Below are 27,184 nucleotides of genomic sequence, written 5' to 3'. Positions count from 1 at the left end.
GGAACAAGAAACTTACATGTGCAAGTTGTCCCATTTTCATCCAGAAGTTGATTATCAGCACAAGCACACACTCTGCCTGCTGGAGTAGCCAAACAAAGTGTACTACAACCCCCATTATTTACTCGGCACATATTGTCACCTGTAAGCAGAGAGAAGCAAAAGTGTAAAAGAACTCTGAATCCAACCAAATTTAGCCATTCTACATTCATGTTCTTTCTAAGACCTACACATAGACATAAATATGTGCACATTCATATGCTATATATACTATCTATAGGGTAATGTTGCCAGGACTTCTACTGCAATTCAAAACTGATATTTGTTAGAAAAAAGGAGTATGTATGTTGGTTGGAGAAGATGTGCAGTTAGACATTAGAAGAAAGAAGGAAAAGAGGACAGGATTGTCTGCCTCAGATAATTCCCCAAATTCAGCCTACTACATTCAGGTCGTAGTCTTTTGGAAAGAAGACCAATGGCTCTTGCAAAGTGCCTTTAGATCCCTAGTGAACAGGAGGCAGCAATTTTTGAGGACAGGAGTGGGCTACTCTATGCTGCTGTACAGAATCTAATAAATTCTTTTTGTGCAGGATATAATGTATGTCCATGTCCAGAAGACTCCATGAACCATAGGGTATCTGCAAAGCCTTTAAAACCACCAGCTTGATTGGTATCAGGAGAATATATAGGACACAAAGGCAAAAGAATCTCAGAGGAAATAAGCAACAGAGGCACTGATGAGGCATTCAATTAAGTAAGCTTGAGTGGAAATTAATAAAGTATTTGTCCATGTGTATGTGTGAGGCAAGCTCAGATATTTTCAGATAAAAGCAAGTAAATTTTTAAAGAGGCTAGATATTATGTTTTAAAAAGGATTGAAGAAGAGTAAATAAAATTAAGGTAATCATCATTTTGATGCTATTTATTCCTACAGATTGGAAAGGAAGAAAAAAATTGTATTATTCTAACTACATATATGTCCAAATTACTAAGAAGTGTACAGTGCTAGCAATTCAGTTGTCAGTGTTGTCAGCTTATGCTACATTACATATTTAAGTTATTAATAATTAAATTTTTTGATTCTACGAGATATTCCTTAAATATTAAAATAAAGCACTTTTCATTTCTTGTTAAGATAATAAAATTACAAAGATGATATTGGCAGTTAAAGAGCAAGTAACAAAAATTTAACTAAAGTGACAGACTCGGTTACTGTGTTGTAGACATCAGGGTTGGTTTGCTATGTACAGAATAATAAGTGAGAAACAAATTCTAGAATGGTACAATATGCACTAAATATTCAACACATTTCCACAGATTATCACTGTGGGTCTGCAAAGGAGAAAACATGACCTACAGTTTATTATCATATTTTTCATTATTCCAAGAAGAAATTTAATTTCCTATTTTTCCAAAACAGTTTTCAAAATTCATTTGAAAGCTAAAGAAGCTGATAATTCAAGCTATAATATCAACTTCTAAATTGAGAGGGTAATTAAGCCTCAGGGTTTTTTCAATAGGAAATGCAGAAATGTTTTAAGTAGTTTTCAAATATGGTCATGTTTATTCCATGAGCATGGGGTGAAAAGGCAGCACTTCAGAGGACACTCAGGAGCTCTGGGTATGCAGTGCACAGTGTGTTCAGAATTATACTGTATACTCGATATTTTAGTAACATCTAGCTTTCAGAAAAAGAAAATTAACCGAAAATACATTTTGTATATATGAAAAATTAAAGCACTAAAAAATTACTAAAGATAATAAATCAGGATGTATTTTGTTACTGAAAATACATGCAAAATATGATATTCTTTCAACCAAAGCATGACTTATACTTATATTCTTACTCAATATGAAATTTGAATATTTAGAAATAAATTATCATTATTCAAACTTTGATATATGTAGTATTCCCTTTTCGTGAATACTATATATTAAAAGTGAGGCATTTGTATTTGTGCTTTCATGACAAAAGTCCAAAATAAAAGTTAATTTGAATAATTCCAAATCTTTTATCAGAAAGATTTTTTTATAGTGTCCCAGTATATTTTTAGATTTCATTACATAAACATGTTCCAGGTAAGCCTAGTGTGATATGCATTTTTGAATTTCTAGTAGTTGCAAAAGATTTCACTATAAATATCTCTAAAACATGATGACTACTTTTTAAATTTAGCATTTAAAAAGTTGTATATAAATTTCAAAGGTGTAATTAATTTATTAATAGCCATATTACTGAAAATTCATAATGCATCAATCATACTTTTAAATATACATTTAATTTAATGCTTTTTCAATAATATATTTGCATTGTTGGTTTTATCTCATTTTCAGGTAGGACTATGGGATATCTAAGGATCTAAGTGACTTTTTCAATACTCAAATGTAAGAAAGAATCATTAATATTGTTATCAATGTGTATTTATTATATACAAATAGAACAAGGATTTACTAGCTTTAAAATTCATAGTCTAAAACTGTAAATTAACATATAAATATAAAAGAAGGTTAGGTCAACAAAGAACAGAAAAACAACACTAAAATGATAAACTATAATACTATATTAAGTTATTTGAGAACCACATAACTTTGGGAAAATAAAATAGGCAAGAAAAGCCAAGGAACAACTTTCAAAATCTAGGAAAAGATGGATAAAGTCAGACAACATGGATAATTCCAAAACTGAGGTAGGAACACTGAAAGTTTGAACTGGCAACCTAGCAAGACTGTCTCAAAATAAAATTTGTAATATAGCTGAGGATATAGGTCAGTGATGGAGCACCAGCCCAGCACAGGTTCAATCAGCAGGAGTGAAAAAAGAGGAGGAAGAGGAGGAGGAGGAGGAGGAGGAGGAGGAGGAGGAGGAGGAGGAGGAGGAGGAGGAGGAGGAGGAGGAGGAGGACGAAATCTACTCCAAGATAGTGGTCTGCTGAGGCTAAGAACTTTGTGTTTTCTTCCCAATCTTGTATCTTCCTGAAGTAGAATTGTGATCATTCTCAGAAACAGTGCTTGACACACAGTGTGTTTGGTACACATTCGCTGAATAAAGGAAAGAATGAAACTTTTAGGTAGCAATTTGAATACCAAGAACATTTATTTGGAGTGCAGATAAAAGGTGCAAGTCTGTGCTCAGTGTGTAAGTTTTAACAAGATGAAGGAACGTCTATCATTTTTATGTAAGTATACATATATTCTCAGTGCATGTACTTTACTTTTAAGGAAAGATAATTTAAAAATATGTTATAACTTACAGAAGACCGTAATAAAGACATAAATGATGTACAAAAATTTCATGAATCTATACTAATATTTCAATGTTTCTAGATCTTAGTAATTTAATTTTGATGATAGTTTTTTCTACTAATAGCAAATGGCAGAATATATATAACAACATAAACCACTCACTCTTTTTCAATTTTCCCTTTATTTGAATTTCTTCAAAATAACAGAAAGAAGATATCCCTTTAGCTCTATGGTCCTGGATTGTGGACTTTTCAGTGTTTTATTATACATGAAAATAGAAGTCTCTGCACCTGATGTGCAACACAGAAACTTACGGGGTTTTCTATTTTCTATTTTTAAAAGGAATATTTCTAACTTGTAGTTCAGAAGAGACACTAGTCATCATCGTTATTCATTCAAGTAACAGAGAGGGATCCTAAAACCAGATTTATCATGCCTTTAAGGTAGGATAATTTCAGAGAACTTGACTTCAAATGATGATCAGCAATCTGAGGAAAGGAAAAATAGTTTTCCTTTTATCTTTTTTTCAAAAATTTGTGGATTGAGAGTGTATGTATATAAATACTCTAGACTTATTCATATTCACACATATATAAACATAGTCTATGTGCATAATTGTCTAGACGTGTGTCTATATATTCATATAGCCTATTATTTTCTGAGAGAGAGGGAGAAGGAGAAAGGTAGAGACAAAGACAGAGGGAGACAGCAGGAAAGTAGAGAGTGCTTGCGATGGTTATACAAGATGAGCTTTTTTTATTCCATGAATAAAAATGGCTATATATCCTATTCATTAGCATTGTTGTCTATGCAATTGCTATGTCTTTACCTTGGCAGAAAGAAGTCCAATAGGAGACTGTATAACCAACATTTATGCACCACTGATTATAGAAATCTAAAAAATTTATTGCTAAGATGTTCAAAATTTGAAAAGAGAAATACCACTGAAAGAAATACCATGACAGGGTAATGTGCCCACATTTCAATGTATAACTAAATTTATTTCATAATCTTATTGCTATCAATAAACTATAACTTATTGCTATTAAATGCAACAAAAGACTAAAACTTACATCCCACGTAGATTATACAATGTCAATATCTATTGACTCAGCAAAAATGTGTCTAACTAGGAGCATTTTCCATATTGTATTATCTGTTCAGAGATCAGTTAAATACCAGATGATCTTGGGCCAGGGATTTAGCTCAGTGGTGACGCCAACTGCCTTGCAAGCACAAGGTCCTGAGTTTGATCCCCAGTACAAAAAAAACCAAACAAAAACAGATGATCTTTAGCTGTGAAGAATCGGTGGAGAACTCAAATTTATTAGTTAGTTCACCTTACTTAATGAAAAATAACCAATTATACTGAACATATTTTCAGTAAAACAGAAATAATATTTTATAATATAAAAGTTGCTAAAAGAATTTAGCAACCAGAGCTAAGTATCCACTTTAGAGCTCCTTTAATTGTAAAAAGGAAGGAATGGCCTGGCAAGGTGGCATATGACTATAACGCCACCACTCTGGAAGCCTGAGATAGTAGGGTCACAAGTTCAAACCTTGGGCAACTTAGGGACAATGAGAACTGCTCTCAAAAAAAAAGAAAATTAAAAAGGGCCTAGTTGTCTAGCTCAGTGAGAAAGTGCTGAGTTCATTGCTTATACCAGGAAAAAGATACTCTCCCAAAGGACAGCATTATAGCTTAGCAAAATTTTATGTTAATGGTGTCTTCCAGAACACCAGGAATATCCATCTACCACTGTCATGTACTTTGCTGTATTCATACACAATGAATATGCCCTAATCTGACAGATTACTCCTTTAGATATTTATTTAAAATGCTTACATGGAAAAAAACCTTTAAAATTATTATTTCTCCTGATTGAGGAACTATATAGGAAGGTTAATAGAAATTTTGTACTGCTGGTAATATATCATGTAAATTTTACTTTTATATAACAGATACTTAATTCTCACAAAAATTTTTTGAAGCTGACTTATTTTCTCTGATATGTTTCTCTCTCTTCCTTATATTTTCCCTTTTCAGATCTGCTTATCTATCTCCAAGAGTCTGCTTCTTGCTTCTTAACACCTCTTCTTTATTTTATACATTCACTTATTTGTGTTTTAGGTTTATCATGTAAGAGAAATCACGTGATATTTAAATTTTGGGTCTGACTTATTCATTTAGCATGATGCTCTTAAGTTCCATTCATTTTCCTACAAATGACATGATTTCTCTTTTCTTTATGGCTTAATAATATTCCATTGCATACGTATAGACCACAATTCTTTATCCATTTGTCTATGACCAGCATCTAGACTATTTCTAGAACTCAGCTATGGTGAACTGCACTCATATAAATATGAATATGCATTTATTATTTTAGTATGATATATTTAAAAAATTTAGGAATATACTCAGGAGAAGTGTAGATGGGATAAGTGTAAATTCTAGTTTTAGTTTTTTGAGTAAACTCTAATATTATTTCCAGAGTTGTTGTACTAGTTTACATATCCTCCAACAACGTAGAAGTGTTCCTCTTCTCCACAGCTTTACCAGCATTTGCTGTGTTTTGTGTTCTTGGTGATAGCAAAACCTGAGTGGGCTATGGTGGGATTTCAGAGTTGTTTTGATTTGGATTTCCCTAATATTTAAAAACATTCAATAATTTTTAATGTACATATTGGTCATTTGTATTTCTTTTGAAAAGTACTTCAGTTTACTTGTCCATATTTTGATTGGGTTGTTTTATGAGGGTTATTTATTTTTTTAGTTTTTTGTTAGTTCTCTATCAGAAGCACAGCTGGAAAAACTGTTTTTCCCATGTTGTAGGCTATCTTTTAACTCTGTTGCTTGTTTTCTTTATAGTGGAGAAGGTTTTTAAATTAATGTCATCCCATTTGTTGCTTCTTGATGTTATTTCCTTTGCCACTGGTGTTATGTTCAGGAAGTCATTCCTTGTGCCTGTCATTTCAAGTGTTTCTCTTATGTTATCTTCCAGGAGTTTCAAAATTTCTGCTTTTATATCTAGGCCTTTGATTAATTTTGATCTGATTTTAGTACAGGGTAAAAGACAGTAGATCTGTTTCAATCCTCTTCAAATGGATATCCAGTTTTCCCAGCACCATTTGCTCACAGAAATTTTATGAAGACTATACTTCTTCTCTTCATTAATCTTTTATGATGAGTGCAAAATTTAAGAGAAAAACATATTAGGACCCAGATTTATGTCCAAGTCCACTTTACAATATGACTGGATGTCTTTCAGCAAGTGTGTTACATTTAATTGATCAACTCACTAAAGTAGCTAGAAGATTAAAGAATATGAAGATTACAGAAAAGTTATAAACTTTGGAAAAGGGAATTCAGCAATAATAATTTTAAGGTAATAGCAAAAAAAAATCGAAGTCCTAGAGTGAGAAAATTATATATATATATATATATATAATATATATATATATATATATAATATATATATAACTGAAACATCTTCAAAATCTACTAATGTTAGATAACTTTCTATTAAAATATATGCATCAGAAAACTGAGGATTGAATTGATTCATCCTAAATTTATTAGAGTGTATGCTCACAAAATTTTTATAAAGATATCAGCATAAAAAGCAATAGTTTCTATTTAGACTCACCAAAAACTTTGGATCGTAAACTCTTTTGTTTCAATAAACTGTTTTCTTAGTCTTTAAATTATGAGTCACCCTCATTGTGGTTGCATAATCAATATTAATAACTCATGAAGATAAAACATAAGAACATTCTCTAATTTTAACAGAGCATAAATATTGCGGTAGATTGTCACATGTTCAAATAATTAAAATAATTATATATTCTACATAACAATTCTCAACCTATAGGAACTGATCAGATAAATATACTGATATTGTAAAATAATGTTTTCCTTATGTGATACATTTCATTCAATATTTATAGTCTTTGGAAACTAAGATTTGTCACTGCTCACAGTATTCTTTGAAACCAGATTCATGACATGAAAAAGGTCAAAATTGGAGACTATTTGAACTTTATTCAAATAGAATCCTCAGGGTTACTCGACCAGGCTATTTAGAACAATAAGAAACACCTTTTTATAGTAACAAAATCTCAAGTTTGATTGACTTTAGAGTGAGCCAGACACCTTTTATGACAATGTTTCAACAACACTGTCAAAATAGAATCTTTTCATAATTACTGTGAACTATTTTAGGTAAAGCTCTGGGAAAACTCTATTTGGCTTTTTATACCTTGTTGTTTTCGTGGATCATAAATCTGAAGCCCGAACAAGGGTGGTCTTTCATGCCTCAGTAATGTCACCTCACTCGTTACCAAATCCAGTTGAAAAATGGAACCATTCATATAATCAGTCCAGAACACGTAATTTCCATGATGTGACAATCCAAAAGGATGGTTCAACTCTTTCCCACTGTAAACAACCTGTAAAATATAAAAAAAATTATAAAAAAATTAGAAGTGCTCTTTAGAAACATAACTATTTAGAGAAAATGATGTTCAAATAAGCATAGTAGATAATAATTAAACAATTTAACTCATTTTCTTTTAGTAGATTTGAAACAATTTCACAATATGAGTACATTTTTTGGTTTACATAGCATGCTATTAGTATGACCATGTATATTTTATCCAATTAAATTATCTCATAAATGGTACTACAAGTGTGCTCAAGAATATAAATATTAAAGTGATATTGACTAACTTTCATCCCTTTTATGATATTACAATATCATATTTTAGGTAGAAATTTACCTGAATAATTAATATCATTCTATATAGTGACGTTGCCCCCAAAATGGCCAAGTGAAAGAACATTTGGAAATGCGAGTGAAAGAAGCCTTGTAAATTAGCCGGGCTAATGAGAATTGAATAAATCTAGGACATGTCAGGAAAGTAATAAGCTTAATTTTGAAGAGAAATGCTTATCATTAGTACATAGGTAAGGCTTACTGACAAATTTCAAATCTGTTTCTGAATATATTAATTTAGATTCTAGTTATATTTTGTTGTTGATTAAATAGAGTAATGATGTAATGAATATCCAAGTCCTGTATCACATGTAGGACTGTACAAGATATATAAATAAAATCTCCAAAAGGACAATATTTTTTTACTTAACATCATTCACAAAAATCATATTATATACAGTATGAGAAAGCATTTTTTACTCAAATTAAGATTGAGAAAGTAATGTACATAATTAAGGTTTCCAAATTCAAGTTTTACTTCTTTTGCTTGAATCTTTTATATCAAATTATCATATTTTAAGTAAGTAAAAGAATTTCTTTACTTTTTGTCACTTTAATGTAAGCTAAAATGTTCTGGCCATAAAAATGTTATATTATGTGTACAATACCATCTTGAAAGGAATAATAAACATTTACTTTACACCTGTTAAATATATGACATTAGGTTAGTTTTTCTTATGTGGGAGAATGCATAGAGCACTTAAAAGAAAAGAACCAAGGATTGAAATAATTTTAAATGATTACAGTATTATTCATTTCTTCAAACAGAATACATAAGGAGAAGGCTTAATCATTTGTCCAGTACTACGCCCTAAAAATGAAGGAACTGTAATGCTAAGGAACCATTTTGATAATTGCTAACATTACATTCTCCATTATTTAACTAACAATTGAAATTAGGTAATTCTAAGATGAAACAATGAAGAGGCAATGTTTTGTCAGCTATGCCTCTGTCTCACGGACAACTGCATCATCCTCAGTTTTACCCCAAAATACAAAAATCACTTCACAATAATTCTTACAAAGAGACAAGAGGCAGCTGATATCTATTCATACCAACAGGCTTGAAGTTCAGTTCATTCACACTATGTATTTCAATTTCAATGTCACAAAGTTTTTATTCAAATAGATATAATATAATTATTTTCCATAATGTACACATAATATTTATCTGCAAGTACTGATCATACTTGAATAGAGTCGGGTTACTTGGTCATAGAAAATTCATCAATAGTGTAGAAAAATTGCATTTTAAAACAGCTCTGATATCCTGAGAGCTTCTTTTAAAAATCCCACAAATCCTGGCATACCACAGAGCTAGGCCTGGTCTCCCGGAGGCAAGTGCCAGCTGCACTACTTAATGCTTAGCCTTCTTTAGCCACCCCACAGAGACTATTGGCAGCTACCTCAGAGGGGTAAAAATAAACTTGATTTTAACACAACATAACAAGGTTCTGTGAAAGAAGAAGCTTGTAGGTTCAAAACAGCAGCATTTGTCTTTTACCTTCCTGTGAGTGCCATTCAAAAACACTTTTTCAATATGATCATAATAGGCATCACACCAGTACAGCATGCTGGCCTGGAAGTCCAGAGTTAAACCGTTCGGCCACAGCATCTTGGAAGTCACAAAAATCTGCCGATTGAAGCCATCCATCCAAGCCTTCTCGATCCTCCCCACGCTGGCATCTATTTCATCTTCCTCCCAGTCTGTCCAGTACATCCAACTAAGATATCAAAAACAAGAGTGCCTGCATATTACTTCAACCAGCCACCACAGAGATACACTTTGTAAAATATATCACATCCTATCTAAATGTTTATCTGTCTAGGGAAGGAGGAGCTGTGAAGTTCAGAGAAATAAAGATTTGTTCTACTTAGTTCATTTTGACTCCTTAAGGAAAACTTTCTGACAGCCACTATCAAAGTTATGGTACTTGTGCATTAATTGAACTGACAGCAAAGGATAAATCTTTATCTTCTTTGATGCTAAGATCAAGTCTGGAAAATGATTTTTTGAGACATTATTATTTTTAAAATCTTGTCTACTTCAAAAAATATAAAATCAATTATGTCATTAAAGGCAGACTGACTGATATGAGAATCCATGGTATAGTTAATGATCTGCTTTGGACTTTAATCTTACATGAATTATTTTTAAGCCAGACACATGGATTGCTTTTGTTCTAAAGGGGACAGTTGGACTGGATCTGTTTGGCCAGGTCCAATTTGTCTTCCTGACGTGAGTCAACTATGCTTTATTGCTGCTTATTATTACCCCAACCGACAAAACATGATTTAGCTGCAAATAAGTTTAATAACAGCAGGTTGACTGACCTTGAGATTTTGAGCTTTAATTTCAATCTCAAACAAAGGCATCTGCTTGTATAAACAAATCTTTTGTGTAAGCTGTGTAACAGTGGGAGAGAGGGTCTTGAGCTAATGTTCCCGTTCCCTCATGAATAAGGTTAAAACCCACCACATGTTTTGTTTGTGGGTCATGTGAAAGTTCCTGAGTTATTAATTAAGTGCAGGTTTTAATTCAATCACTTTCAATACAACTTTATCAAGCCCCAAAGCTTTGAAAAGTTGGATGGCCTTAGAAATAGCTTTATTAGATTTTCTGTCTTCCAAATTTTGTGGACTCTAATGAATTTTTGAGCTAATTTGGGTAAAATCTGTATCTATGACTAAGAATCCTACTGCTTTCTAAACAGGCAAATTTGGGGAAATGAGAATAGAACATATCATTCATTATTTTATGCCAATTAAATTGTTTTTAAATTCTGCTAACAGCATAAAACTATGTTAATATGCCTTTCAGACCCGATGGAGTATGCTCGGATGATTTTATTAATCCGAGAAATAAACATGGAAATATACCTATTTTCTATCCTGCATTTTCTTACTGTGTTTATTTGGGGGACAACTTAGGAACTAACAGGAGAGACCCTCCATTTGTGCTTATTCAATATTAGGCATTACTGCTTTATTTCACTTTTATAAATCAATTATGGAAAAAAGGAAATAAATACTTTTTCATCTCTACTGATATTTTCCTGAAATCATCATATATACCCTTAATACAGTTTTGTTTTTGTAACTAATTTATAACTTGTTAAAACTGGAGTAATCTTTCCCTGAAGATTTTAAGCTTTTCCTTTTGATCACAGTAAAACTCATTTTTTCTTTTGGCTTTCTAACCTAAACTTTATATTCTCACGTGTACACCTGTGCAAACACATATACGCACATACAGAGTAACTCTGGATATATTAAACAAGCTGTATATTGTTTCATCATCTGAAAATTATTTCTGAGATGATCTATTTCCAATGAATTTTTTAGTCAAACAAAATATTCAAAAGTTATTTTTCTAATAAGTGATGTCAGTCTGATAATAGTCAGATATATGTATGTGATCATACCTTATTTAATCACCTGCTTAAAAATTAGCCAGTGGTCTTGGTAATTGACTATAATCCCAATACTCTAAGTAGCTGAGGGAGAAGGATTACAAATTCAAGCCCAACCTGAGCAATTTGGCAATTTAGCAAGAATTTATGTCAAAAAAATAAAAAGGGCTTGGATTGTAGCTCAGTCTGGAGACCATGGGTTTGATCCCCAGTAACACACATACCAAAAGTTACATTATGACAACTTTAAAGTCAATATGAAGTTTGGCTCCTTTGTTGAAGATGAGGTGACTGAATATGTCTGGATTTGTTTCTGCATCTTCTATTTGGTTCCACTGATCCTTGGGTCTGTTTCTTTGCCAGTACCATGCTGTTTTGATCACAATAGCTTTGTAGTATAGTTTCAAGTTGGGTATTGTGGTACCTCCAACTTGTCTTTGTTGCCTAGAATTGCTTTTGCTATTTTAGGTCTCTTCTTGTTCCAAATGAATTTTTGGATGTCAAACACCCTTAATGGAGGAAAGACGGCCTCTTTAATAAATGGTGCTGGAAAAATTGAGTTTCAACTTGCCAAAGATTAAAACTAGACCTATATATCTCACCATGCACTAAACTAAAATCAAAATGGATTAAAGATCTAAATATTAAAACAGAAAAGCTGAACTGGCTAGAAGAGAGGTTAGGTAGGATCCTTGAAGACATTGGCATCAGAAAAGATTTCATGAACAAAACCTCAGTTGCACGTGAACTAGCACAAAGAATCAACAAGTGGGATCTCTTCTTTTTAAAAATCTTCTGCACAGCAAGTAGAACCACGAGCAAAATGAAGAGACAACCCAAAAATGTGGGAAAAAATTTTTACCAGCTGTCCTTCAGACAAAGGTATACTATCTAGAATATATAAAGAATTTTAAAAAGTCAGACCTCCCAAATTTAAAGACACAATACAAAAATGGGCATGTGAAATGAACAGACATTTCTCAGACAAAGAAGGAGAAATAGCAATTAAACATATGAAAAGGTGTTCAACATCACTGGTCATTCGTGAGATGCAAATGAAAACAACACGGAGATTTCACCTCACCGCAGAAAGAATGGCTGCTATCATGATGTCAACCAATAACAAATGCTGGTGGGGCTGTAGGAAAAGAGGAACTCTGTTCCACTGCTGGTGGGAGTGTAGACTGGTGCAACCACTGTGGAAATCAGTATGGAGATACCTCAAAGAATTAGGACTGGAAGTCCCATTTGACCCAGCTATTCCCCTGCTGGGTATCTTCCCAAAAGAATTAAAAGAATCATACCACAGTGATATATGTGCACCCATGTTCATAGCAGCACAGTTTGTAATAGCTGAAACTCAGAAACACCCCAATTTCCCATCAGCTGGAGAGTGGATAAAGAAAAAGTGTTTGTTTTTTATAAAATGGAGTATTACACAGCCAAAAAGAATGAGAAATGAGACATTTATAGCTAAATGGATGCACATTGAGGCAATACTCTTAAGTGAAATAAATAAGACACACATGTAAATATCGAATAGTTTCTCTGGTGTGAGAAAATGAAAGTATAAATAAGGATCAAAAGGCATAATTGATATTGTGAAATAGGAAGAAAAGGTCCAAGAGGGAAGGGGAAGTGGGAGAAATTGCTGAAAGGAAAGAAGGGAAGGGAATTAATATGAGAAAATGAAAAAATGAAAACAAAGACTTTGTAAATAGGGAGAAGTGGAGGGATTGAAGGGGGGGCAGAGGAATGGGGAAAAAATAAGAACCAAGATAGATTATTTAAAGGTGCAAATTTCCAATAATGAATGTCATTATAATATATACCCAAAATGTACCAATAAAATTAATTTTAAAAGTCAATATGAAGTGAGGATAGTTCTTAAACACAAATAAGTAGGAAGAAATATAAAAAATTTTATGTGGGTATATGGGTATTCAAGAAATTATGTTAATCTGGCTTTCTGGCTTTATAGCAAGAAAAGTCCTACTTCCATTTTCAAGGCCTTATTAAATACAGTTTCTTGATGAAATTTATCCTAAATTTCTGATGAGTTCTGGTAATAAGAATCAAAATAAATTCTTTCCTCTTTTTCTCAGTATATTTTAGTGTATTTGATAGTAACTGTCAATTAATCAATGACTAATATTGCATAACTGATAGTTCGCATTAAAATTACAATAAAGGAAGGAATTATTCTATGTTTTAATTGTACCCTGAAATACAAAACTTAGCTTTGTTGAGATTAATCATGCTTCCAAGCGAAACTGCATTATTGCATGGGCAATACTGGAAATATTTAAATCATTAACAGTTTCACTGTGAGGGAAATAAAGTATTGTTGTTTCCCTTTGAAAACCCTTATTTGGTTGCTGAACCATAAGCTGCTCTCTAGGCAGGTGAGATATTGTTAATTAAGAGAGGGATACAGAGGGACCCTATTTGGAGGGAAGTATTTACTCAGTGTTGGACATATCTTGCACAGATGTTATTTTTAGATGTCAGAACTGGAGATACAAGTTCCTCTCTTTCTGATATAAATTATGAAATACAAAATAAGCAGACAATATTAAATTCATCTGTAGTTATCAGGTTGAAGTACAGTGCTACAATAATCTGCTCCCCTCTATCTTTGTCCACGTTTCACCAATCATGGAGATGTGCCTATCCTCTTGTTTTAGTTTCAGTGTTTCCTGCTTCGGTAACCTCTTTTCTGTTCAAATTACAAATATTATGGTTCAAATGGAACACCTGCAGGACATTCTTCTTCCAAGCTACCGTATTTCTCATACAGCTGTCTTATTGCCCTCTGTTGTTTTCCTAAATCATGAATCTTAAAACATTTCAAATATCATAGCACCTAAATAAATCCAAATGTCTTTTCACAATATTAAAAATTTCTTCATATGTAAGAACAGGTAATTGTGTAGAGCAAAAACTATGGAAACACGTGAAGTCTGCTATGAAAATATTTAGTTATACATATATTAACACTGCTTTGAATGGAATTTTCCAAATAAAGCTCCTTATTATTATTATGTATGGCTCCAATAATTATTTAAACAATTGAACTAACACGGTTTCATTTCTGCTTCCACTTTTCTAAGCCATTATCTACAGGTAAATAAAATTAGTCTTTTAAAAATGCAAATTTGATTATATAATTTCTCTATTTTACCTTTGAACAAAAGAGAAAATATAAAGTCCTCATTATGGCAAGCAGGCCTGACTTTCTCTTTCAATTTAGTTTTCAGTCACTTTTCCCCTTTGTGGCCTACAACCTAGCCCTAACATCTTCATTTTAGTTTCTCTATCATTCCAGGTTTTGGCCACGTAAGATCTTAAAATGCACCACTTCTTTCTGCAAAAACTGTGTCCCACTTTCCATGCATGGTTCTTTCCCACAATTGACTCTTAGATTAAATGATGCCTCCTTTGAGAAGCTTCTTCAGGGAACTTTCAATACATTTCTACCCATTCGTCTTCATAATGCCAACCTGCTTGTCATCCTCCAACACTTTGATCTACTGAAATTACATTTGGTACTTATTTATTTATTGCTCATTTGGTAATTATTTATTGTAACTCCTCCCTACTGGTCACTTTTCAGATGACACCTGAGGGTTAATTCTACTTTTGTTAACCCCTGTATAGCTGGTGTAGAGCTCGGGGGACAACATTTATTGTTAAGGAAACATGTGTGAGGTTTTGTTGTTGTTGTTCAAATTGGTGCATAAGAGCAGCATTATACCTGAAAAACTGTTAATCATTCTTTGTAGTACCAAAGGCAAATATTGGATTAGTTAGTAAACAAGCTTACAGGGATGATGACATCTCCTTAATAAAAAGGAAAAATTTTAAATCAGTCAGAATTATCTCCAAACAGAATGAACAATGAAGCTGCTGTTGATTTCCAACACAAGGTGGATGCATATTATGGAGGTACTAATGGGAATTCTTGAATTTAATAAGAGAGGTAGAACTGAAGGTCTTTAAACTAAACCTTATGATTCTATGACCTCTATATTTATGCCATTTCTTTGAGGACCATACAGAGCCTTTAACTCCATGAGAAAATATTTTTTCTCTAATGAAATACTGAAAAGGAAGATGATATTTTAATGCATATTTGAAATTTACTACTTCGAGTAGATTTGGATGGTATAGAATAAATATTTTCTTTTAAAACTAAGATTGCCTTGAGTTAAAGGTCAAATATTTAGCTTGGTTTAAAAGTCTAGGAGGAGAACAGATAATTATAAACTCGGCACATAAAATCACTGAAATTATTTTGTTATAATTATATTGTATTAAAACACATACAATAACTTCATCCACTGCCTAGGGAGAATTACCCTGATTGCATTTGAACCTATTCTCAATTCTAGGAAATATGCTTCAGTTCTTTCAGTTAATGAAGGATTTATATGCTTCTTACTCTATTAAATATTTTTGGACACATGCACTAATGTGTAGAGAATATCCATTTTGTCATGAAAACAATAATATGTAAGCGTGGAAGGAAAAACACACATAGCACACACACTTAAACTGTATATGTAATATATGCAAAACAGTCATTTAATTTTTGGATTCTGTCAGGAATTTCTCATTTATTTAGTATTTCCATAAATATACTTTTATATTAAAATCAAAGGAAAATACGTTACCAAGAATTGTGCAAAACCTTTTATCCTACACAAGTGGCGCATACAAGATGACGTCCCTGTATGGAAACTATGTCTGTGGCTAAAATCATGATTACCATTGTAGATTTATAAAAAAACAGCACGGTAAAACTGCTAAAAGTAAAGTCTTAAAGACTGCATTGGCTTAAGCATCTACACCAACTACTAGAAATTGAATGGGCTTTGGGGGATCAATGGTAAGTTTTTCCTTTATAAAAAAAGGGATGGGGGCCTGGGATTTAGTTCAGTGGTGCCGCCACCTGCCTCGCAAGCGCAAGGTCCCGAGTAATATATCCTTTATACAAATAATTTAAAACTGAATTATTTCAGTTCAATGTATTCTGACATTTTTATTGAATATACTATGTAACAGAGGAAATCATTAAGTTGATAAATTCCTAATCAGGTCATTCATGTGTGAATTCACCTGTATGTGTAAATTTAAATAAAATTTACCACTACTGAATATGTAAAAACATGTGTTACCATTTCCTGTCATGAAAGTGATGTAATATCACATACCCATTAACTGGATCCACCACAATTCCTCTGGGATGGGACATTTCTCCCTCCAAAAGAGTCTTCCGACTCTGAGAAGCTTTTTCCAGCCTGGCTACATTAATAGTTTTTCTGTGGCCATCATTTGTCCAGTAAAGGTTATCTCCAATCCAGTCAACAGCAATGCCTTCCACATTATCCAGGTCTGTAAAACAGCACAAATAAGAAATAAAGTAAGTGTATAATTATAGTAAAAATAGTGTTCACACCAGATGTTTTACTTAATAAAGATCTTAAATTTTCAGAAAGTATGGCTTGTGATACATGCATTCTTTATGGTATGATTTCTGTAGCTATCACTATTTATAGAATATTTTTCAACTTTATTTTGACTGTCCTTTCATGAGAAGGATGGACTCTCTTGTTTTCACATGCATTTCTTTCATACACACAACAGTTTATAAATTAATCACAATATTTTAACTGAACATTACTATATCATAATTGAGATAGTGATCTGAAGAAAAACAAGAAATTGTTATTGATATGGAGGAAAAGGAAAATATAAGTGAAACATACAGTAATACAGACTGCTTGGAAGAAAATTCCAATACTATGGCAACAGTTCCAGTTTGTACTATGTAATCTGAATAATCATAATAATAAGAACGACCTCTTACCAAGAGATGAACCAATCCATCAGGAGTACATATTTGAAAGCTTAGAAGAGGTTTTCATCATGGAACTGCATGAACCATAAATCTCAAATGACTGCAATACTTATGGATATTTTAGACGTATTTTAAAAAGGAGCCTATTACAGACTTCTAGAAGATACAGGTAATGATAAATCAAAGCATACGTAGAAACAGCAAATTTTGTGTGTTCATCTGACTCTAACCTTTTATTTTACAAAAGGGGGAAAATCCAACACTTCAAAGTGAAGGCGTGTGTGTATAATATATTTAATCAAGGAGAAGTAAAATTGAGATAAAAATCCAAGTCGTATGACCCCCATCCCGTAGAGACCTTTTAAATTACACTGCCCCTATGACCAGTTTCTTCAGAGCCTGTCCGCACTTTTTGTCATATTCTAAATCACACTCAAAACTGCCAACATCGTAAATAGAGTTTCATACATCTATTTCATGAGAAATTATTGTGAACTCTTTGTAGTCTTTCAAAACCAAGGAGATACAGAAATGGACAAAGTATTGAAAAGTAATACTTTAGAGCTGAGCTGTGTATTCACACATTACTGAGAAAATTACCTATATTTCCTCATATGAAGGTGTAAGAATTTTTTGCTATTATTAAGTCCTCTAATTACATCTCCTATGGTTCTGGAGAAAAAAAGTAAATTTTCTTTCGTGATCCTTTCTTCTAACCAACATGTGCCCTGACTCAGGATCATTAATACAAAGTGTGATTTGCTCTAACTGAAAATCCCATTATAGTGAATCAGATATGGTCTCAATTTCACTAAGCTATCTGGTTCATTACCATCCAATATGAGAAATTTTCACAGGTTAATTGTGCCTATGGCTAGAAGAGTTTAATTTTGTCTTTACTTTATTGACACTTAATTTTACTGGGCACTTTCCTGTTCTGGCATAATGGAAAGAAAGTAGCTACTTATTCTTTTCTTTTCTATGTTTCATAGTCTATAGCTGATATATATTTTTTTATTGCTCTTTGGCCTCTCAGATAAAATTAAGTTCTAGAGCTGATTTTTATCTTCTTAGTTGGTTTTCAAAAACTGTATTACATTTGAAACCTATTCTAGCACTGAAAGACTTCACGGTGGATAATCTTAGTTTTAAAACTTCTCTTGACATATTATTTGAGACTTCATTATTTCATCTAAAAAGGTGCAATACTGTCTGGATGGAAATTTCATTTTTGACACTTGGGTAAATAACTCATTCAGTCTGATCCTTAATTTTGCCATCTGTAAAGCGAAGTTAATAATGGCCTCTATACTCACAGTGATAACAAGGAGTAAATTAGCTTCCGTATATAAAGCACTTACCATATCACATAGAATACTGTAGCTCCAATTCAGAAAACCTTTTATAGTTTAATCTAGATTTTTAAAATTATATATTCTGACTTTTTTCCTTGTGGATGCTACTAGATAGGAATATAACTTATATCTTATAATTTTTACTTGCATCTTTTAGCAGGAGCTAATGTCAACCAGAAATAATATATTCAGAATCATTCATCAGTAAACAGGAAATATAGAATGAAATTCTAAAAAGCAGAATTTCAAAATAATTTGCCCCAATGGGTTTATTTTGTTCTGGAAAATTGAAATGATTGAACAGTGCAATGAAGCAGTGAGTAAGATCACAATCTTTGGGTCACACTGCCTCTCACTGTCTCACTTACAAACTGAAAAGATCATTCAGTCTTTGCCCTCCTTCATTTCTTAATCTGCAAACTGAATGTATTGATTATGTGCAACTCACACTTTTTGTCTTATGAAAAAATAAAACAAAATGATAAGAGAATAACAATAGTGCACGTACCATGCATCATTATTTTCAAAGTAGTCATTCAGAATATAAGACAGACAAATAAAAGTATTCTCTTACAAAGAAGACACAGACAATAGCATAATACTTTCTTTTTCAGTGAGCTATGAGAATCCTGTAGTATAAATGAAACAAATTAGCATGAGTTTTAAAATATTTTTGAAACAATGGAATAGGTAATTCGGGGAATTATTTGAACTTCTCTCTACCTCCCATTTAGGTATCTTCTAATTTTACTCTTTATCTATCTTTCTATCTATCTATCCATCTACAGAGACTCATAGGTTTTTTGAGGATTAAGTAGATAAATATATGTGATCTTTATGAAATAATTATTAGAATATAATAAATTTTATGTAAATATTTTTGCTATTACTAAGAGTATCATTATTTTTATATCCTCCCTTTAGTCAGTTGTCTAGTCCATTAAGATACTAATGAAATAACCTAGAGTGTTCTACTCCTGGTATCTTTTAGTGTGTGTTTTCTTTGTTTTTCGTTACAGGATAATCGAGTTGAATACAAAGTTTAAAATTTTTAAAAAATGACAAAACAATCTAATGCAAATTGGAGATCTTTTGATCTATATTTAATCCAGTATGGAATTTTTTCTTACTAAAAAAATCCCTGACTAAACAAATATACATTGATAAGGAAATCACTCTGCTTCTACGTTATTTGGCCTCTGCTTTCAATGAATTTTTGATTTAGAATACTAAGATATATAGAGACTATTAGTCTTATGTACATTTTATATTTTATTTAAAAGGGTCTGGGTTTTGTTCTGTCTGAGATTGCCTAATAAAATATTTAGGAACAAAAAATTTCCTGAATCAGGGATATAGGATGAATTGTGGAATTCAAACACCAAACAAGTATAAGTGGCCACAGAGATTCTAGTTACTAGCTGAAGAACGCTATTCAAGAACATAAGACAATGCTTGATAAAGAAAATTTCATAAGAGTAGATTAATTTGTAAAATTTGACTAAACTTCAAGTAGTCTACATTAGGAAATCCATATTGATTACTATATTATTACAATTATTACAAAAATAATAGTAAACAAAGAGCCTAATTGATTTTTTATAATCTGTTTAAAATATCCCCTAGATTTCAAAAATACTCATTTTCTTATGAATAGGCAATTCTTTGCAATGTTTGTACCTCTTAGGAAATAATCCCAGTCAATAATGATTTTTAAAAAATTTTTTTAAGATTAAGATTATATTTTGGGGACAGAGTTATAACTCAATTATAGAGTACTTACTAGCATGTGTAAAACTCTAGTTTTGAACCCAGAATCTCCAAAACATTAGCAACAAAAATATTATACCTGTATTTTTCATGGAAAGTAAAGAAATTGGAGATTTACCATAAACTTCAGATCAAAAGCAGACTTTTCATGTACTACATGAATATTTAAAATTAGTACATTAATTTTAATCAGACTTAAAATTTCTGTAGTTTTTTTTTTGTGAGTATTGCTGTAGTAATTTCAGAATAACTGGATGCCATTACAGAAATACAGTATCTAAACTTTTCTACTTTATCCATGTATTCTATCCTTAGCAAGGACATTATCTTTCTGAAATGGAATAAAAGTGTTTACAGGAGTAAAATGTATAGTAACATGCCTTAAATAGCTAGATTTGCAGCGTGCATGTGGACATTCCTGCATGTCTACACGTCCCTGTCCTGCTTTATCCAGCCTCAGGTCTGCACTTGGAAAACTCTATCTCCTCTTCTTTCAGTTCAATTAGTGCACACTCTCTTCTGTGCATTCAATATGGCTCAGGCACCACCGCTCATGTAACTGTCATGAATGATGCTGATTTAATTAAAACTATGACAGTAAAGTTTGCTGCAGAACTTGGCAGCTCATGGGGTTTGAGGAATCTTAACTACCAACTAAAGTTTTCTTATTATCTGTCCCTAATGGCCAGCTTTGGGTGACTGTCTCATCCTCATTTTCACTTCAGTCCTCTCCTCTGTAATTAGGTCAGGAATGGTGAACATGTAAGTATCTCTCAATCAGGAAAATCTATCCTGCTGCTGGATTCAAAGACATACATAAAATGCACAAGATGGTCTTATTTTCTAGATAAACCAAACCATATTAAAATGTGATGATTTCCTTCTATTATCAAAAACAATACTGTCATTTTCAAGGGGCAGGTGAATACAGATCTTTGCTGTCTGGTGTTCAAATATTTTATCTTTGATACAATGAGAACAGAAAGAGTAAAGAAAGTGGCACATTATACATCATAGTTACCAATAAAGTAATCCAAAGTAAGAATTAAAATGAAAGGCATCAAGAAGAATAAAGAACTGAGACTTTACCCTGCTTTCAATCTAACAAGCTTATCTGTTTTTATTTCATGGATGCCAATTAAACACACAAATTTTGTATGTAGCATACAAAGAACTTTCTGACTCAAAGCACAAATATCAATCATCAGCAAAATGGTGTCAGTTGTCTTTACTCCAAAGCCCCTGGGAGCAACAGGGAAAGGTAAATATTAATGCCTTCACAGCTTGTATGTTACATTCTAGGAGAAGAATCCTGAATGTAGGAAGCCCAGATTTAGAATTATAGGCAGCAAAAAGGGCTAGTGTTTGCACTGGAGAAAGACTATATTCCAAAACTCTTTACTGTATAAGCATACTTGAAGAGCTACTTCAGAATAAACCACAATGAGGCCTCTGCTATGGTTTTGATATTGTTTGGGTATTCTCCCCAAGGCTTTATGTGTGGATACTTAATTCCTTTGTGAGGTATTAAAAGGGTGAAAACTATAGTCTTGAAACACTGAAAAGCATATAATAGAGGGTCAAGTAGCTTTCAACTTAGGAAAGGTCCTAGAGATATGTAATGATTATATAGCTTATCTTACTGTATTTAACTAAAAACTTTTGAATAATATAAAAGACCTTCTTGTGGATGGGAACAATTTCTTTTCCATAAACACAATTTTATTACTTTATTGTGCCTACTTACCAAGAAAGAACAGAACTAATTGTTTCACTTTCTTGAACACAAAATATCACAGATATTTTTTGATATTACTTTCACTCATATGAAGTAGGTTATAATTTATAGAAATAAAACACTTTGAACCCTATAATATTAACAGTAATTCACTCAATCCATATCATATTAGATCAAGAGGTAACTCTATTAGTAGTCACATGAGCAATTTAATTTCATAGAAAATGACTTTTTTATTAGCTGTATTTTTGAATATTTCATGTTTTTAAACTTGGTAATTTAAACATCCAAAAAGTTGCTTAATTCCAGTTTATAATTTTCATTGAACTTTTAATATAAATCAGCCTCCACAAGATATGATCCAATTCTGTAAAATAAACATGTCTCTCTTCTCTCTCTCTCTCCCCTCCCTCTTTCCATATATATATGTAACTATAGTTGATACAATATAGAATATACCATGTAAAATGCAGTAGCCTCCTGTTTAGTGTCTGATACTGATCCTTAAATTTCAAGTTAACCTTAAAAGACAGGGGAAATAAATCCTCATTACATTTATAATTGTCATAGCAAAGAATAAATGCATCACTTCATGTGACCATCTTTCTCATATTCATGAACTTAAAACATAATTTTACTTGTTTTATATCGACAGTAACATTCAACGAAAAAAGAGTAGAGAAAAACATATGTATGAGTTATGAGTAAATATGGTAAAGGAGCTCAAGTCCTTAACAGTAAGTATTTAAGAAAACATATATACTCACAACCTTCATTGGTTCATACAAAACTGAAGCAATGAATCAAGGGGAAATGTAGTACTAAAAGTACACAGGAAATTCGTTATAAATTCAGTATTTTAGGGCTAAATGAAGCTAAAGAATCCTTATAGCCCAACTTCTAAAATTTAATAAAGATTCAGAAAATTAAGGTGATTTAAAATGATCCATGTTTATTTACAAGTCAACATAATAGGCCTGGATATTTGACTAATGTTCCAATGTGCCCATCCTACTTTGGATTCCAGTTGGATATCTAGGAATAGAGAAAAAAACCAGGAGCAGTAGTCAAAGAAACTTAAAATAAGTAGTGCTTCAATGGAAAGGTGTGGAAAAAGGTTAGGGGGTAAATATAGAGCAAAATTATTGCAATGATGGATGTTTTATTCAAATTTTAGTAAAAAAAAGCTGTAGATTTTGAAAGTTTGTACATATTATCTATACGCCTTTACTTTGGTAATCTCTGAAAAAATGCTGACTAAACTGGCAAGATTCTTAAACTTGAGCCTCAGTTTATTCAAATAAAAGTATGGATAAAAACCATGTCTGCCCAAATTAATATTAAAAGAAAATAATAAATAGAACAAGGCTGAAGACATTATCAGATTCTCAATATATAATGACAACTGTTATCTAACAAAAATATATTTAATGGTTAATAATGTAGAGATTCAACAGATGTACAGACAAAGAGAATTTAATTGTTAGAAAGGAAAAACTGAGGTGCACTGGTCTAGGCTACATGAAACCAAGAAATTATGAAACTAAATTCATAGTTTTTACTTAATAGTATTGTGTCAACATTAATTCTGGTTTTGATAAATTAGTCAGGTAACGTGTTGGAAAAACTGGTTAGGTGCAATGGAATTAATGTTAATGTTCTCCTATAATTTACATATTGAAACACTAATTTGATTGTGATGGTATTACAATATGGGGTCTTTGATTTATTTGTTGGTTCTTGACTGATTTATCTCTATCTTTACTTTTGGTTTTCCCTGGTCTCATCTTTCTCATATCTTTAGGTGAGGCAGAGGTAAGAACAAAGAAGAACAAAACTAAGGTACCAGGAAAAAAATTTCTTAAAGAAAATCAGAAAAAACACAAGAGGTCAAAATTCAAGACATAGAAATTGAAGAGATGACATAACAAAGGACACATCAGACAGAAGTGTTCCTTCTGAAGGACATAGCTGCAGTAGAGTTGGGAATGACCAAGACAAAGACATGCACACAGACGGGGGATATAAAAATGGTGAAAAAGCAGAGAGGAGAGAGAAGGAATTCTTCTTCAGAAAATGAAAATTCCAGACTTTGAAAGCAAGGCAGTGAAAATCCTATAAAAAAGATACATCAAATTCAACTAAAAAAAAGAGAAAACATCCAAGTTTTGTAACTGAAAATAGGTATTAGAATGTACTGAGAGTTAGCATATATGTACTCTGAACATTCCAGCAAGTCAAAGTAAAATCAGGACTGGAACCCAAAAATAAAATCTACAAAATAACATACACTGAACATGCTTTATAGTCACTTCAAAGTATTTGTACTTTGATGAAATTTGTAGAGCTTTTGTATAAAATATTTGTTTGCTTTTGAAAATTTTAAAATGATGTTCATTTTAATGTGTTTTATAACATATATTTTAGGGTCTGCATATAAAATTATCAGGATAGAAAATTCTCAAGGAAATGTAAGTCTTGGTTACATACTGTGAATAAAGGGGTCAAATGGTCATTGAACAGAATATTGTAGGGCCTTGTAAAGAAAACTATGTGATGAGGGTGGAGCCCTTGTTAATGCCCTTTTGAGAAGTGGTCAGACAATTATCTAACTTTCTTAGCCAAAAATGAATTCTTATAATTCTACAGTGAAAATATAAAAGGAAGTGAATATAGAGTAATTTATCTGAAATAGTATATAGTATAAAACTACTGAAGGTAGACAGGGTAACTCAGAAAAGAAAATACAATTTGGAGCTATAAAGCGGAAAATAAAATATTAATTTAGAGACACTAAGAAATTCCACTAAAGCAGAGATGTCTTTTTTGTATTAAGAACCACATTACTTTCAAGAAAATAGTGTAAAACTTCAAATAACTCACAAAATATATGTAAGATTTTGAGTTTCCTAAAACATCAGCATAAAGATCATTACAGGAACGGTTTCAGAAAACACTAAAATAAATTCTCTGATTATCAAATAATAATGACAGTCACTCTTATTATTGCTTATATTAGAAAAAAAAAGGAATCACTTTCCATTCTTAACTCCCTGTCACCAATTTAATTACTATTTTTAAAGTAAGGGGAACTGAATGAACTACCTATCTATCCACTTAATGAATGGATATGTATTGTATAGCTTCTATATGTTGGGCACTAGAACCTAATGATTTATCATTGGGGAAAAAAAAAAATCTGTGACCTGTGGAAAATTACATTATTGTAGTAAGACAACAAATAAGTAAAATAAACCCAGAATAAGATTTAGAGAAATAGTAAATAAAGAAAGGAGGTGCTGGCCATATGTGTGAGTAGATCGTTTCATTTGGCTGGTCAGAAAGGGCTGACTGAGGAGGGGTCTGTCAGCAAAGTAGTCTAGAAGATAAAGAAGGGTGACATGAGGACATCTGGTCAGAAAGCCTCTCAAACACAAGGAACAACCCGAGTGGGAGCCTGGCCTGTGTGTTCGGCGGAAGACAAAGAGAATATTGGAGAGAAATCACAAGGACATTACACAAATTATTCAGCAGAAATACAACTTAACAGAATGTTCCCCTTCCTTAGGAACATAAAAACATTATATAAAACAATTTTGAGGTGATTATTATATGAAATGCTCATGAACAATAGAAATTTGAATTTTTTTCATAACTTCACTTATTTTCAGGACCCTATTTGTGGCTGTTGGGAGAGAGCTTCCCGAGTGAAACTCAAGTGTCCCTGGATCTTGCTGAGTCTGCCAAAGTGCAAGTTTACCTGTATTTTGATATTGTATATCTTATATCAATGGTCATTTAGACAACGAAGTCAAGGCAACCACAGCATGACTACTGTGTAACTAACTGTTAGCTCACTAAGAGAGAGAGGGACAAGGGAGTTTGCTGTTTGTTTCAGTGTAGGCTGCTAGTTAGAAACTGCTGAAACCTAGGCCCAGGGGTCCTGAGCTAGGCCGAAACCCACTGCTTACTCAGCATCCACCCAAGCACATCATGTCATTCCCAAGCACATCATGTCATTCCATGAGACTTGGCAAGAGAACTAGTGCAACTCTGCCAATACTCTTGCTGTCTGCTGTTCTGTGAGGCCTAAACGGTCTTGTCTCTTTGTCTTACTTTCTACTTCCAGTACTTTTGCAGAAATGGCAAGTTTGCTTACTCTGTCATTCTGTGACAGACTTCCGAACTTTGGCACTGTTAAAACTTAACATCTGAAAGATCTTTTTTGAGGGGGCCTGTCCTGTGCATTACACCCCTTTGAGTACTACCAGGCTCTGCCTACTATCAGTCAGTGGTAACTCCCTCTCCTCTTTGTAACAACCTAAAATGAATCTACATATTATTAAGTGTCCTATTTAAAACAATATTACTCTTGCTCAATGAGGCTGGACTTTTTCCTTGAAAGTGAATGATATTTCCCCAGACATTTTCAGTCCAATTTGATTTGTCTAAATATGAATTTTGTCAGACCTGGGGATTTAGCTCAGTGGTTCTGGTGCCTGCCTTGCAAGCGCAAGGTCCTGAGTTCGATCCCCAGTACCAAAAAAAAAAATTCTGAATTTTGTTGCTTTCAAATGAAGTTACATATGTGTGTGTGCATGTGTATGTAGTGCTGGGGATTGAAACAAGAACCTTGCACATGATAGACAAGTGCTTTTGAGTGATCAACATCCCCAAATCATACTATTTTGGTGATATTCACATAAGAATATGAAACTAAGTTTCTGTAACTAATTGAATATTAAATATAAATGACCACATTTTAAAAAGTATGCAGTACCAGAGTGAATAAAGTTTTTCCAAAGTTTTACATATATAAAATATTTTTAAAAGAAAGGTTAAATCATTGTCCAGCACATGATGATTCTTTTGAGAGCATTTGTCCCAGAATAATATATTTTCATGCCTATCCTTGTGTATCTTTTCTTTTAATCTTGGAAAGGGGCCCTTTCACTTAAGGCACATTACAAATACCTTAATAGTAAACTATAAGGCAATTTTTTGACTAAAACCATGCCTTCTGT

General features: G+C 32.4%; 1 protein-coding gene across 11 annotated transcripts in view; it reads right to left on the bottom strand.

The window, feature by feature from the left end:
* The window catches only part of Lrp1b (LDL receptor related protein 1B), a 1,848,437-nt gene that overhangs the window by 766,641 nt on the left and 1,054,612 nt on the right, over positions 1 to 27,184 (bottom strand). For all 11 annotated transcript variants that reach the window (XR_015445151.1, XM_087195526.1, XM_087195530.1 and 8 more), the window contains 4 exons: positions 16,651 to 16,831; positions 9,526 to 9,745; positions 7,506 to 7,695; positions 17 to 139 (listed from right to left, as the gene is read on the bottom strand). Coding sequence is in view for 10 of the 11 variants with exons in the window: in XM_087195526.1 (XP_087051652.1) it covers positions 17 to 139; positions 7,506 to 7,695; positions 9,526 to 9,745; positions 16,651 to 16,831 (714 nt within the window). In the remaining variant the exon portion in view is untranslated. The remainder of the gene's footprint in view (positions 1 to 16; positions 140 to 7,505; positions 7,696 to 9,525; positions 9,746 to 16,650; positions 16,832 to 27,184) is intronic.

The sequence above is a fragment of the Heterocephalus glaber genome, unplaced genomic scaffold (assembly GCF_053883595.1).
Source record: "Heterocephalus glaber isolate CG9 unplaced genomic scaffold, H.glaber_assembly_v1.0 deba00000347, whole genome shotgun sequence".
NCBI classification, from domain to species: Eukaryota; Metazoa; Chordata; class Mammalia; order Rodentia; family Bathyergidae; genus Heterocephalus; species Heterocephalus glaber.
The sequence above is the reverse complement of the archived record's forward strand: the minus strand, read 5'-3'. Positions and strand labels throughout refer to the sequence as shown.